This window comes from Solanum stenotomum, chromosome 4 (genome assembly GCF_019186545.1).
Source record: "Solanum stenotomum isolate F172 chromosome 4, ASM1918654v1, whole genome shotgun sequence".
Lineage (NCBI taxonomy): Eukaryota > Viridiplantae > Streptophyta > Magnoliopsida > Solanales > Solanaceae > Solanum > Solanum stenotomum.
The window spans coordinates 433,368-448,545 of record NC_064285.1 but is presented as its reverse complement, the minus strand read 5'-3'; the positions used below and the strand labels follow the sequence as shown (position 1 = coordinate 448,545).

The following is a 15,178-nucleotide window of genomic DNA, read 5'->3' as shown; positions in this document are numbered from 1 at the left end:
TTTGTGTCCTGTCCTCTTAAGAAGGAATACCCAACTGCATTTGATGGATCTGCACGTCTGAGCCTCGACGTGCAGATTCTACTTCATAGGTAATCCCAGATATAGAGAAAGCTACAAGCATATTAAAACAAAAAAATACAGTTGGGGAAACATAGTTCTTCTGGTACTCAGATTCTCATAGCTATGTGAGGAACAGTCTGCTGGCTGTGTAAGGAACACAGCAAAAGCCACGATTAGTCGAAAAGTTCTACCATGTTTACAGAAACACATAACAAAAGGCAAGATTTAATATCTCAATCCATGATTTCATATTCCTCAAACTTTATCTTACCCAAGAAACTTAGAACAATATTTCTAAAACCACATTAAAAGAACAAATATAAGATATAAAAATAAAAAGAAAAGGCGAAACAAAAGCCAACATGCAGGCTATAGTAAGCTTTGACACATAAGGGATGAAACAATTATATTCCAGTTTAAGCTTGAGGTTTGTCCCACTTGAGAGGCTTGACTACTTCCCATGTGAAGTCAGGATCATCTCTACCAAAATGCCCATAGGCAGCAGTCTTCAAGAATCGGCCGTTGCCACCCCTCAGTAGATCGAGGTTAATGGAAATCATTCCGGGCCTGAAATCAAAGTTATCCTTCACAATGTTGAGAATCTCCTTGTCAGGGATCTTTCCAGTTCCATAAGTGTCCACAAAGACGGACAATGGTTCAGGCACACCAATGGCATATGAAACCTGAACAATGCACCTCCTAGCAAGACCATTGGCAACAATGCTCTTAGCTGCTTGCCTCACGATATAGGCTCCACTTCTGTCAACCTTGGTAGGATCCTTCCCCGAGAAAGCACCACCTCCATGAGCACCCCAACCTCCGTAAGTGTCAATGATGATCTTACGGCCAGTGAGACCAGCATCACCGTGAGGTCCACCAATGACAAAACGGCCTGAAGGGTTGAGGTGGAAAATGGTCTTCTCATCAAGATACTTCTCGGGGATCACAGGCTTGATGACATGCTCTTTGAGATCACGAGCAATTTCATCATTGGTAACAGTCTCATCATGCTGAGTGGAGATCAAAACAGTGTGAACACGTAGAGGAATCATAGCACCATTGTCATTCTGGTACTCAACAGTCACTTGGGTTTTACCATCAGGTCTAAGCCAAGAGCAAGTTCCATTCTTGCGGACCTCAGTAAGGCGAGCTCCAAGTTTGGTAGCAAGAACATGGCTAAGGGGCATCAACTCTGGTGTCTCGTCGGTGGCATAGCCAAACATGTGACCCTGGTCACCAGCACCAATCTCCTCAGGTCGCTTAGTCAAATGACCATGAACACCTTGAGCAATATCAGGGCTCTGCTGCTCAATGTTCACAAGGACCTTGCAATTGTCAGCATCCAAACCAACATCAGGGGACACAAATCCAATTTCCCGGCAAGTGTCACGTACAATCTTCTCATAATCAATATTGGCCTTGGTGGTGATCTCTCCAAAGACCATAACCAAGTTGGTCTTGGTACAAGTCTCACAAGCAACTTTGCTTTCAGGGTCCTGAGCTAGACAGGCGTCAAGCACTGCATCGGATACCTGGTCACAGAGCTTGTCGGGATGTCCCTCGTTGACTGATTCAGATGTGAACAAGAAAGTCTCCATTTCTCTAAATCTGCATGGACGAATTGAATGATATCAGTAACCAAAAACCAATTCAAACAACGGAAATGACCTTGGAAATAGACTCCATAAGTAAAACAAAGAGAAACTGAGTATACTAAATTTGGCCAAAAACAATGTTTCATAATGCATCAACAATGTAAGTAGACACTATAAGGTGAAATACATTAACTTTTCCACAGTTCTTTAATTCCAACTTTCCTAAGTCACATGTTTAAGACGACAAACTTCAAAAACATGTTAGCACATTCTACATATCATTAGTTTAAGATCACACAATTCAAAAATATTCTTTAATTTCTCAAACTCCGTGCCATATAAGGAGTAATAAAGATTACTGGATCGAGTGAAAAATGTAAACTTGAAATCAAAATCCCTCATAAAATTGAAACCAACACAGAAATTAACATAGCCTTTTCAAGTAAGACATACACATACATCAAAATAACATCTTTAACTAGTACTATTATTATATACAAAATTTAAATCAGATCCATAGAAAACAACTCTTTTTTTTAATAACCGTGATATCCACACCAACTCACATACCACGTAACTCTATCAAGCTGACCCCTCAACTAATTTAATTTTACGAGATAACTACCACCTTCTACCAACACTATGTAGGAAGTAACTCTGTCAAGCTATCCCCTCAACTAATTTAATTTAATTTAATTTTACGAGATACCTCACACCTTCTACTACCAAAACTAGTAGTAGATAACCTGTCAAACTGTCCTCTCAACTAATTTTACTTTTACGAGTCTGTCACCTCTCATCAACAACAAATATCAGATAACTCAAACCTCGTGTTCCGGATACCGTATAAAACAATTACAACTACTCAAACAGTACTATACATCATCAATCAATCAATCAACACACATATATATATAATATACATATAGAAAGAGAAAGAGGAGAGAGAGAGAAATTGACCTTTGATTGAAGTAGAATAGAGTTAATTGTGAGGAGGAGGAGAAGGGCAAGGAAGAAGTGAAATGAAGGAAGAGATTATATAGGAAAATGAGAGAAATCCCCCTTTGTCATAAATTAGGGCTAGATTCATTTTCGGGTCATTTTTGGTAATCGGGTTTTCAGTCAACGGCTCACAATCAATTTCGATTTTCGGACAACCGTTGGATTAACAATTTGAGAATTAATCGTCGGTGGATCTAATATACTGCTATACTATACCTGTCATTCATTATCAATCAACACGGTTTCACACCCGTTTTACGTAATCACATAAAATATGTCACCTTTTTTTTAAATAATAAAATACATAATTGGAAGTTCTAAGTTTACGACTTATTAAAACTAATGTATATAATTAACTTATTTATAATTTTAAATGGCAAGAGATACACGTGTCTTACATGTCAAATCACGTGAAATTTGTCACGTAGAACGTGTGTTTACTTGAGTAAAACTAAATGACATGAGATACACTTGTCAAATCGCGTGAGATTTATCACGTAAAATATGTGTTTGCTTGAGTACGCTCAAAATTTTCTTTAGTAAAATGTGAAACATTTTACATTTTATATGAATATCTCATCACAAATTGAAAATGAATATTCTTATTTTTTTCAACGTTTCCATTAATATTTCAATTCACTTTAAATTGCACCAAATTTAAGAAGATTACACGTCAAAATTCATTTTTATGTGTATATATATATATATAGTAATTATTGATCTCATTTGCCTTTTTTGTATATTTACTTTATATTTTGAAATTTTGAATTTCCTTCCTAAAAAATCTTGAATTCGCGACGACATTTATTAAGCAATCGTGATTTAAAAATAATGATGTTATATTTGTCCATTTCCGATCCTAATGGAAGTCCTTGTCATAAATAATCAGTAAATAGTAACTGATCAATAAGCCTTACATAATCCATGAATAATTAATTAAGCAAGTTCTTAAACTAGTAATACATAATAATAATTTGAAGATTCTACATGTTTATTCTCAAATATAATATTTTGAGGACCCTCATTTATTTATTTTTAAAACATAAGTGGTTTGAAATAAAATATTACCATAAACTTTTGGCACCTTTCTTGATCAAATTTAATAATGAATTAAATAATTAGGAATAATGCATGAATTTGCATAATTGATCTTAAAAAATCACCCTCTCATATTATATAAAAAATTGTGAATGGGTTTGGGACCCAAATGGTCAATCTTTTGTATGAATTAAATATGTTCCAAAAAATATGTTGTATATTAAGATTTGGTAGGTAGAAATAGGTTTAAATATTTTATAATAAATGTAGTATACACAAAGTTACAAAGTTAAAACATCATTTTCACTTTTGATTTTGTAAAGTACAACTAACAATTAAAAACCCCACCAAATTCAAAGCCAACAACCACCACCTAACTTCAAATATTTTTTAGAGTTCAAATATCTAAAACTAATAAATTATAATCACGAATGATAAGCATTTTTCGTTTTTTTAGAAAGGTAACAAAAACATGAGTGACAAATATATGAATAAAGAAATTGATTATTTTTTTACGGTATAGCGAAATATATGCCTTAGAACGTTGATAACGACAATGAACCACACATTAAGCAAAGTGAAGCGCTCAACATGTTTTGAGTCTTGCTTTAGGGTATCGTTGACAACCCTGAACAATAGATGAAATAGTTACTATCTCTTTTACAAGGTGAAGTTCAGATAATCAACCAACTAAACTATTAAGATTCTCCTAATGTGTATTTTCGCTAGAAAACTCAGGCAAATAACTGAAAGAAAGTTACGTCAGTGACATTTCAAGTTCATTATCTCCTCCACACAAAAACAAGTATAAGGAAATAACATAAAGAAACATAGGAAAAAATAATTGCATTAAGATTTCCAATTTGATAACAACCAACTTAACTGAAATAATTAATACAAAATAAATTAGGAAAGTTGGAAGGCAAAGTGATTTTCCATGACAGAACCAAGCTAGCAACAGATCTTCAAATGACCATCTTCTGTTCCAACCACAAAGAGCCGCGAAAAAGGTAGAACACTGATACTTGATAAAACAGACGCGTTCTTTGATTCACGATCACCCATGTAGAGATACTGAGGCGTGACAAGTTGCTGAACGTCCTGCCACGTTTTGTTAAAGCCAGTAAGATGCAAATTACAAACAGTAAAACAAGTCGCGATTCTTAAGCATTGTTTTCCAGAGGCAAGGAACAAACTTCGAAAATGAGCCACCACAGTCCACAGAATTACTGTTAAAAGAAGTTTTTGATAACAGAACATAATAGAAATCCCATGGTGGACTTCTCGTCTAACTCTAGTTGGGCAGAGGTTCGAAACTCTAGGTAGTCAGGCTCGATCCTCTACCCTCCTCCCAATTTAAGTGTTCCAAGCGCTCTGCCTAGCAGGTTTTGAACACGTGAAGTGCATCTAAACCAAAATATCACGTGACGTGTCCTTTCCATTGAACCAAATCCCTCAGTTTACCATATTCTGCAGCTAGTATACATTTCATAAGCAATGTTTGCACGAAAATAATGACTGGAGAAGGGCATGGTCTGCTACTTAATGATAACCTCTAGAAAACATCAACTTAATAGTAATACTGTAAACGGACAATCTCTCATTTTCTTATGGTCATATGATTAAAGTTCATTCTGAAAAGAGAACACTTCAATTTTAAGTATCAAGACTCTCAATCTCTCATCCTATAAATTTTTCAATAGACTAGATAGAAGTGCACTCCTCGTACTTTAAGGAGCCTATGAAACAAAAAAGATAATCGAACTTCTATATTAGATCTATATGCCAGTTGAGTATTTGTCATTTTGTACGTAATACACACAGCTAAGATGTTAAAACTTGGAGAAGAATGTCACCATCACAAAATTTTCCCTTTTATTTATTCACCTACGCAAATGGCATTTCATATCCTTCGTATATCTATCTTAGTGTTTATTTTCTATTTCAAAAAAAAAAACAGGATTAATATAGTGCTGCAATACATGGTAAGCAATCTGGCAGTCAGTAATTAGGCACCAAAAGTAGATTCTACAAGAATTTTTCGGTTTCAGATGCATGGAAAAGGGATGAGGACATAACAAGTTATCAAATTATATATCCTAAGATACTATCTTCTGTACCAGCAGACAGAATATACAAAGTTCTGCGGAAGTAGAACAGAAGTGTGTGAAAAGTGAAAAGGTACAGGCAAGGTACTTACTTCATCAGAAGAACTGGCCAAAGAAGAAAGACCAATTTTACTGCGGAAAATTGAAATCACATTTTGCCCCCAAATGGAGAAATCAGAAACACCATCAGTGTGACCTCTAGAAGCCAAGGGTTTTGATTTCCAATTTCTGTGATATAAAATAAAGTAAGGAAATGAAAAAAATAAAAAATCTCAAACAACAAAAAGCTCAGTAATGGCATTGAGTAAACATCAACTAAGTATGTGTGGTTCCTTGAGAAAGATGAGTGAAATCAAAACTACCAGTGGACAGTTTCCGGAATACAAAGAGCCAAGGAATGCCAGATTGTGCAATTAAATTTGTTTCGTAATCCTCTCGTGGATTTCATCTCTGATAGGCAGGATGAAAGGAATCCTTTATAGTTGAGATTCTTCAACTAAATCACTTGATAAAACACTCAACGAATTTATCAAGGATCTGCACATATATACTAAATCTATAAAAGACAGTCACTAACTTATTATCGTGCATGGTTGGTTTTGTGATGGGCAGAGAATAAATACGTTTGGTTATCTCAAACATGAAACTTTCTCAATGATAACTTAGACAAAAGCATATTGGAATTGAAACACAGACCAAATTATCATATGCCTTGAGTACACTATCAAGAGTAGAGCGCAACAACTTTTTACTGGAAATGAGTTATTGTTCGATGAATTTAAGCTATGCAGTTTACTAGAGATAAATTACTGTTCAATGAATTCAGCTATGCAGCAATTTCCACTCTGGATAAACAAACTATATATATGCTTATCTACAAGGTTGCAGTCACAGATAAGATGTCGCGTTATCTAGCCAGGCGAGGATGAGCCTAATCTTACTATCCCCCATTTTGTGGGAGCTTAGTTTCTCCATATTGCTAAGCTTAAGATAAATGTATAACACCAAAGTAACCTTCTCAAGTCCCAAATCTTTAAGGTGCGGTCATGAGAGCTTGAAACCAGCAAATGCTCTTCCGGTGTGGCTATCTGCAGGCAGCAAGCAAGCAAAGACACCAGAGTAAGTAGAAACTTTTATTTCAATCTACTGGAAGCAAAAGCCAACTCTTACCTTAGTGACATAACCATCATGAGCTTGCCATGAGGAAATAATTTTGTCACTCCTCACATCAAATAACCTGCAATGCCCAGAACTTTGTCCAACAGCAACCCAAGATGGATATTGAGGATTTCCGTATTGCTGTTTAGTCGAAGCACTTGAGCATATGGATGAAATCAGAGAAGGAAAATTGGATTCAGTTGCTTCAGTCCTCCATAAATGAAGTTTTTGACCTTGTCTGACATCAATGAATCTGGATACCAAAGTAGACGACCAAATAAACCAAGTAAGAGAAGTGTCAGAATCAATTTAAATCCAACACAACTCCAGAAAGCACTGACCTGAGAGATCCATTTCCAGTACCCACAACAATATTGTCCAGATATTCCGAGTAATACATACTAGTGTATAAATTACCATCAGTGTTCAATAGTCCACCAGACAATGGATTAAAATGTAGCATATTAGCCTGTTCCACATTCAACTTTGAAGCTTTTGGTAAAGAGCTTGTATGATGCACAGAGCTTGTAGAAAACTCAGCAAACACAGATATCAGCTTCCCTGTTTGGCCATTCCATACATGTACTGTCCCATCACAGGAAGCTACCCTTCCACTTGATGCCAAAAGAGAAATGTCATTCACAACCTGTAAGGGAAAGAAAAATAAATGAATAGAACAACATAATGTAGTTTCAAGGTACAGACCCAACTCATGCTAGGTAAGTACTAAGTATCATGTTCAATTCGTCTCACAAAGAACAACAAGATAACAAGTTGATAGGCACAATATAATGATGAATGCCTACAACTTGATAGCAAAACAGCAACATGAATCCGAAAAATAGAATAATGTAACAAACAACAGATAGATTAGCACACCTCCTCATGGCCATAATAACCAGATACGGAATCAATTCTTGACAACTCCCACTTTTGAACAGTTCCTTTGAATCCTGGAGCAACTCCAGCAGTGAAAAGATTGCATTCATCTTGGCAGACTGCTATAGACCTTAGCAATCCTTGATGTGCTCGAACAGAGTGCAGAACTGATGCTTTGATTTTCCATGGAAGTTCATCCTTTGAACCACCAGGACGGCCAATAAAATCAGGGCCACTCCAATTAGCAGCTGGACTGGGGAACCAATACCAGGGCTCAATCCTGCTAAAATCTGAGCCTCTTGCATTCCTATCAGCAGAATCCTGATGTTGGCTGGATGGATGGATGTTGATCATAGGAGGTTTGGCACCCTTTTTTCCTTGTGATTGAGGCGTTGACCACCCTAACCCATTCAGCAACATCTTATCTGGAGTACGTTTAGATGTTAAGCTCTCACCACTCGGCTTTCTAGCATATATACTAGATGGACCACTTCGAGAAGATTCCCCTGTGGATTCCCACTGAATCATGACATTTCAGAAATTGACACACAAAGAAAAAGGGCATGCAAGGGAAAAGATATAGTTTTTTTTGGTAAAAGTATTATTTTTTTAATGCAAAACAGCACCCATGGTGCTAAAAAGAAAAATATATAGTTCTACACATGCTATATTTAAAAGTTATTGGGTCTTGCTCAGAATCAAGAGCCTTTTTGGATTGGCTTTTCATTTTTGCCTTATAAGCCAAAAGCCATAGGTTAGAATTTCTAACTTATGGCTTATTTTTAGCATTTTAGCTTAAAATTAAGTGTTTATAAGCACTTTTAACTTACTCAAACACTCCAAAAGTGCTTAAAAGCTATTTTTAGCTTAAAAACAGCCAATCCGAATGGGCTCTAAGTCACTTCGGATGAGCTTTACCTGATGTAATGGATCCCCTGACAATACTCAATTGATCTAGGAGCTTAAGCTAGTTTCATATTTCTTATTTGTCAAATTGATTGTGTGACGCAGCACCCTAGAGTCTATTTTAGTATTCCATCTTGATTTTGATAACCATTTGAGGCAGTTATTACTGATTACCAAAGTTGGCATGTTAATGTGTAGCATACAGAATTTGGTCCTCTCCAACTTAAAATCTTATTCCGTGAAGTATTAGGAAACACACCTTCCAGTTATAATGGCGCAGAAGAAACTGCTCTAGTAGCAACCATGTGGCACAACATTGGCGAAGCTTCTCTATACCAAGAAGAGATGCAAATGATGGATATAAAAGCACCCTGCATACATTAAAGCTCATAAATAAATAAGAAAAATAATAAGATGAGGGAATCCTATCCAAAAACAAAAACCCACACAAGGTCCAAACGGCTTGTAATTTTGTTCTCATCTTCCCCCTTGGTGTTGGGACCTCGAAGGCTTCCTCCCTTGATGCTAGAATGACCTGCTTTCTCCTGGGAGAACGCAAGCTCATCAAAAAGTTGCCTGAGTTTTGGAAGGACGCGCAACGCTGTTAAATCTGATCCAATTTGCTGGCAAAGAGCTAGCAGATTTCTTGCAGCACCCTTGCATGCAAAAGAATACCATCATCTACACAGATAACAAGCATAAAACATCAAGAAATAAAGAAAGAGTCTGGAATTTTCACTTGAACCTCCAGATATTTCTAAGAATAGAAAAAAACCCTTCATAGTTCTCTATAACCGCAAAAAATATAGACCATAACAAAGGGAGGATTTTGTAACTCTAGGAACGATGCTCCCTATATTGCCAATAAAAGCCCGAGAGTATCAAACTGTCACTTCTCTCAGAAAAATAATACTATGGAAGTTCAATACTATTAACTTTTAAAGTAGGAAGCTCGATACAAAATCATGACAGCTAAGGACATTAAAAATCCATATACAACATCTTCTAAAAGCTTGCCTGAACATGCACTGTGTTCAAAGATCCAGGGAGATGAGTATTTCTGATGCTAGCAAGAGCACAATTGTTGTATTATTTGGTCCAAAAGTAATGGGCATAGGGAAATGTTTGAGAGCTAAATGACCATAGGGAGTGAGTTCGATAATTTGGGACATAAAATCTGGAAAGTATTCTCTACACAAATTTTATTTCATCAAATGTAGCTCACTAGTTTAAGAAAGTACAGGTTTGTAGCAGAGGTTAAGAAAGAACAGAGCCCAACAGAAAAATTGAAAGAGAAGTGGAGATACCTCGAAGACTTGAGTTCCTAAGTTGGTTTGCATGAGAACTTGAAGATATAAGAATTTTCCATCCTACACAAGCATTTCAACACATTACTAACTGGAAGGTGAGCTGAAATTTTAGTGAAAATAAAATTAATTGGAAGTGAATATCGAATTCCATACTTCAACAAGCTCCTTAACAAGCACCTCCGGGGTCAAGGAAGCAGTGAGACCATCTAAAGTCTTTAGAGTGTCGATTAGGGCCAAAGCACTCCAACTCTGTGCAGTTTCATGCTTATTTGCAAATGAATTGTCAATGCACGAAATAATGACAATTCTTAGTAATGGTAGAATCTGTTTGACTATGAAATCTTCTCCAAAAAGACTACCTGAAAGATAAGAAGCACCTAGTTAGGTTGCAAATCAGAAGCATAATTTGTAAAACAGAACAAAGGTCTACACTTCTTAATTTATCAATACCAATTCTAACTAAGACATCAATTCCATCATCACTGAGCCCTTTGCCAAAGCAGTGAAGCAGAGGCAAAATTGTCTGGCGAGAAACCAAAATGTCAGTCATACAACATGAGAATAACCTTTCAACATATTCACAATAAGTGTAGGTACTTCCACCTATCAAAGAGTAGAGGGGATGGGGAGGGGAAAAGTGGTTGACTACAACCTGATGAACAGTAATTGGAATACCAAGTTCCTCACTAGACCCAATCAACAGGACAGAAGCAGCAGCAGCAGAGTTCTTGCAAGGAGTACCGTGTAAGTTTAATACCACAAATGGGTGTATTGTCTCCACATATGCTTGTTTACCAATCTTGTTCCATATATCCAGCACAAAGGAACCTTGGAGAAGAGAAACCTTCAAATGTGACGGACCGGTCCCCTGATAGTAAGAAACATACAGTAGGTTTCAGAAGCAAAAGCCGAGGAGATAGACAGATCACATATTTAGACAGCAGTTAACCTGAAGAATCTTCTGGATAGCAGGTACGACCAGCTTCTTTACAGCTTCTGGATCTAGACACCTCAAAAATTCTGTAAGTACTATGCAACCCCATTCAGCTTCCGAATCTGATAAAGGATTCGAGACTAATTTCAAACAGTTAGGAGCACACATTTCGGCAGCAAATGTTCCCATTGCTTTCAAGGCTCCCTGTTGAGCAAAAGCTGCAGCATAATGCAGTCGTGATTCATCTTTTGCTATAAGTTGAAGGGGGGCAAGAAACAAATAGGATGACTTGATTGTTGCTAGAAAATAAGGAGAGTCCAAAAGACATTTGGCAGTAGGCCTCCTAATTAAAGAAAAAAAGAACAGTTAGTTTTGAATGGTTCCTTCTCTTCTGCAGATATCGACACTCAATTAGGAGTTTAGGAAGTAGCATAAATGCAAGCTTTTAAAAGATGGAAAAGTGAATACAGAACTATACCTCCTCCAATCCTTTTGGATGCAGGATTCAACAACAACTTGAGTGTCAGGGGGAAGCTGTTGTACTAAAGAAGGTAAGACACCACTCTCTAAGTACACAGTCAAAGAGGTTGGATCAAAAAGTGGCCTTCTCAAGTGGAGTTCTGCTAAGATGCAGCCAACTGCAAAGATATCATTAGCAACATCTTTAGAATAAATGTGTGAATGGGAACATCTCTGCTTCCAAAGCAATAGTGCTTGATATCCCACAGATACATCATCACCCACTTCAATATTCTTGATAAGGTAATTAACATCAATAACAGATGGCATGACAGAACTGGTACTAGAACCAGTTTTTCTGGACATATTATTCTCTAATGTTTTAGTTGATAGGCCTTTCCCAGGTGAGTCAAGCTCTTCATGAACATCTGGATGCAAGTTGTAGATAGGATCCAAATGAGGTGCATGCTCAGAAAACGCAGCTGCTTCTTCCAATTCATGCAAGAATGAAGTTTCAAAAGTCAGAGCATGCTCAGTCAAATCACTTGTTGGGAGCTGATTCATTTCTTCTTCACTGGTCTTAGCCAGCCGTTGAGGAGGATGTGGTTTAGTAAAGAGTTGGCGGCGTCCCACTGACTTCGGTTTTGTAGGAGCGGATGAGGGCAGCATAACATTTTTAGCAGCAACAGCAGCATCACCGCACAATTTGTAGCCAAAAGTGATGTCAATCCAATGATGTAGTTGGTGTGATACCCTATCGCTTTCTAAAGCATCTCTATGCAACTTGATGAACTCCTCAGGGGTTCCAGCCCATGAAGGCACAGCTAAATCAGACATCCCAGAATGTATAGAATAAAATATCTGGGTATCACAATAAAATTCCGGAATGCACTCATCTGGTGTCCATTGATATAGTCTTTGCATAGTAGAAGGATATTCATTTGGTTCATAAACTGACCGAACAGCCATCCTCAGAACAGTCAAAGGCAACCTCCTTGCCTTATAACTGCAGACAGCCAGCTCAGACAGGCACTCATCTGATATATGATGAGGAATTTCAGATGTCGAATATGTGAAGTCCAATTGCTCGTCACCCTTTGCCAGCCGCCATTTGCTCTTAGTTAAATCTCTCCATCCAGTGTCATTATTCTCATCAGGTTTCACACTAAAATCTATGACCCATGGCATTACAATATAAAAGGTGTTATCACCCCATCTTCTCCCGGCTAATTGGTTTAAGATTAACAGATATTCGAAGTTACTTATATCACCACTCCACCAACGTTTAAAGCTAGAATACCAATCTGTAGACTGGGAGAGGTTTAGATCAGCATAAAGACCTTGTAAAGGGCACCCATCAAAACAGCAACTAACTCCTGAATCACAACTACCCTCTATTTTGGAAATTGAAACAGAATTCTGGAGGAACTTACTACAAATGGGTAGCCAACACCATAAGGAATCAACCAATGATATACTGGATGGACAGACATTACCATGGAAAACACCTAAACCATGCATGTACGCCAATCCTGATAGTATCTGGAAGAGTAAATATCGCATATGCCAGTCAGACTTTAAGGCACCAGGGCTAAAGTGAAGAATGTTTTCCAAGGTATGTGGCATTTTTGGAAGCAACAAATTAAGTTGACCAGAATTTTTTAGCATTCCCAAAGTTGGAGAAATGTTTGGATGCCTTATGCAGCCAGGAAATTGTTCTTCCCCAAATGAAGGAATCCCCACTAAACTAAGAAAGTTCACACTCTCTAATCCTGATCTTTTACCTTCAATCATGAGAGTAAGAGAATTTAAAATATGATCTTCAAGTGATCCAGACAAGAACTCTGAAACAATACCTTCAACTAATGAAGATGAAGAAATCCCAATCCGAGCAACTGGAGCCAGGGCAGGCAGTGTCCTAAAGCAAGAAAATGTACCAGAAAAATTACAGGTCACATTTTGACACCCTAAGCCATATAGGGATTTATGTCTGCCACCATTCTGCAAATCTTCACATTCAGATGATCTAGTTTCTAAAGAAGAAGTTTTATCACTGGAAAGTCCAACACTGACCTCAGCTTTAGCCTGATCAATCGCCACCGGGACTGCGCACCCACTGCCACTATTCGTTCTGGCTTCAAGATCTTCCAAATAATGTTGATCACTACACAGAAGGGGAGCAAGTTGTATAAGATCATACTGGGACCACTATGTATCAAAAATATACAAGTTGTCATTTTAGTTTCTTTCTGCTTCCTCTTGATAAGTGAGGCTTGCTCAAGTGGTTAAGCACCTCCACCATCGACCGGTGGGTTGAGAGTTTGAAACTATTCATGGTCAAACACCCCTTAAGGTCCTTTTTCTTTCTTTGCTTTCACATAGATAATAAGTTCCCCTTTTTTCCTCCTAAGTGGGGTGGGAAATGCAAAGGAAAAACAAAAGATCGTATATGTAATTTTAGCCAAGAAACTATCTTTACGAAGAGGCATATACGTCAACAGAAACTAGGGAGAGTAGAGTGTACGCAGACCTTGCCCCTACCCCTCAGAGGTAGAGAGGCTATTTCCCTCAGCTCAATGATGGCTATAAACACCACATAGACAATAAAGTTCTATTTTTTCACCAAAAGGGGGTTGGAAATGCAAAGGGAAAACACAATACCTCACATGTAATGAGCCGAGCAACTATCTTTACAAAGGAGCATATACGTTAGCAAAAACTAGGGAGGCCTACCTCCTACCTAAGAGGTAGAGATGCTATTTCCCATGAACCCTCAGCTCAACCAAAGCTATAAACATGACATACACAATAACTTCCTTTTGTTCTCCAAAAGGGTATTGGAAATACATAAGGAAAAACACAAGATCTTACATGTAACTAGCCAAGAACCTATCTTTACAAAGGGACATATATGTTAGAGGTAGAGGGGCTATTTCCAATAGACCCTCAGCTCAACGAAAGCTATAAACATCACATAAACAATAATTTCCCTTTGTTCTCCAAAAGGGGATTGGAAATACAAAAGGAAAAGCACAAATCTTACATGTAATTAGCCAAGCAACTATCTTTACAAAGGGGCATATAAGTCAGCATAAACTGTGGCAACCCTTCTCCATTTGAACTTAATGCCTGCAAAATTAACAACTCATACAATCACTAAAAAACACCCAAAGAACTCATCTTTGTACACAAATAACAAATGGGGTTGTTCTTTTTCCTTTTTTAAATAAAGGGTACCTGAACAATAGCAGTAGAACCAAAGGGAAGAGGTGAATTAGAAACACCATAACAGAAGATGAGTTGGTCAGAGAAATCTGATTGAATTCGACGCTGTAAACACTCAAAACACATTTCTCTTCCCATTTTCTCTAACTTTTCACTACAGATTTTGATGCTTTTTCATCAAATCACTGAAGAAAGAGGCAACAATAACTTTCTTGATTTTCCGACGATTTTTCGGGCTTTCTGTAAGCTATAATTGATTATACGACGTCGTTGTAATGTTTTTCCAGCAGTTTTTCTCCGGCCTTCCGGTCGCCGGACAGTTAGCATGTAAATTGTGTTCTTTTTTGGGACCATATTGCAATTTGTAAATTTTAATAAGTTTTATAAATTGATATTATTAAAACATTATTTTAACTATGGAAAATATATGAAATCTTCATTGTTATAATTAAATGTTATTAAGAGGAAGACTATATAATAGAAAGAAATATTGATATATTAATA

The 15,178-nt window shown here is 37.2% G+C and overlaps 2 protein-coding genes across 4 annotated transcripts; both read right to left on the bottom strand.

Moving 5' to 3' along the window:
* Nucleotides 1-284: 284 nt before the first annotated feature.
* On the bottom strand, nt 285-2,768 carry LOC125861228 (S-adenosylmethionine synthase 2). The gene is made up of 2 exons (XM_049541172.1): nt 2,616-2,768; nt 285-1,668 (listed from the first exon to the last, which is right to left on the bottom strand). Exon 2 carries the CDS (start codon nt 1,656-1,658, stop codon nt 477-479), a length of 1,182 nt encoding a protein of 393 aa, XP_049397129.1. The 5' UTR covers nt 1,659-1,668; nt 2,616-2,768; the 3' UTR covers nt 285-476.
* Nucleotides 2,769-4,533: 1,765 nt separating this feature from the next.
* LOC125861836 (protein GFS12) lies at nt 4,534-15,004 on the bottom strand. Of its 3 annotated transcripts, XM_049541717.1 has the most exons (17): nt 14,687-15,004; nt 14,493-14,578; nt 13,523-13,613; nt 11,469-13,450; nt 11,006-11,333; nt 10,709-10,924; nt 10,507-10,579; nt 10,210-10,415; nt 10,054-10,116; nt 9,194-9,402; nt 9,006-9,117; nt 7,841-8,359; nt 7,303-7,607; nt 6,974-7,214; nt 6,818-6,891; nt 5,896-6,031; nt 4,534-4,796 (listed from the first exon to the last, which is right to left on the bottom strand). In XM_049541717.1, exons 1-17 carry the CDS (start codon nt 14,810-14,812, stop codon nt 4,647-4,649), a joined length of 4,917 nt encoding a protein of 1,638 aa, XP_049397674.1. In that variant the 5' UTR covers nt 14,813-15,004; the 3' UTR covers nt 4,534-4,646. The 3 variants fall into 3 exon arrangements, with proteins under 3 accessions (XP_049397674.1, XP_049397673.1, XP_049397675.1); XM_049541716.1 differs by having other exon boundaries at nt 11,469-13,613; XM_049541718.1 differs by lacking the exon at nt 14,687-15,004 and having other exon boundaries at nt 4,535-4,796; nt 11,469-13,367; nt 14,493-14,543.
* Between the last annotated feature and the right edge of the window lie 174 nt (nt 15,005-15,178).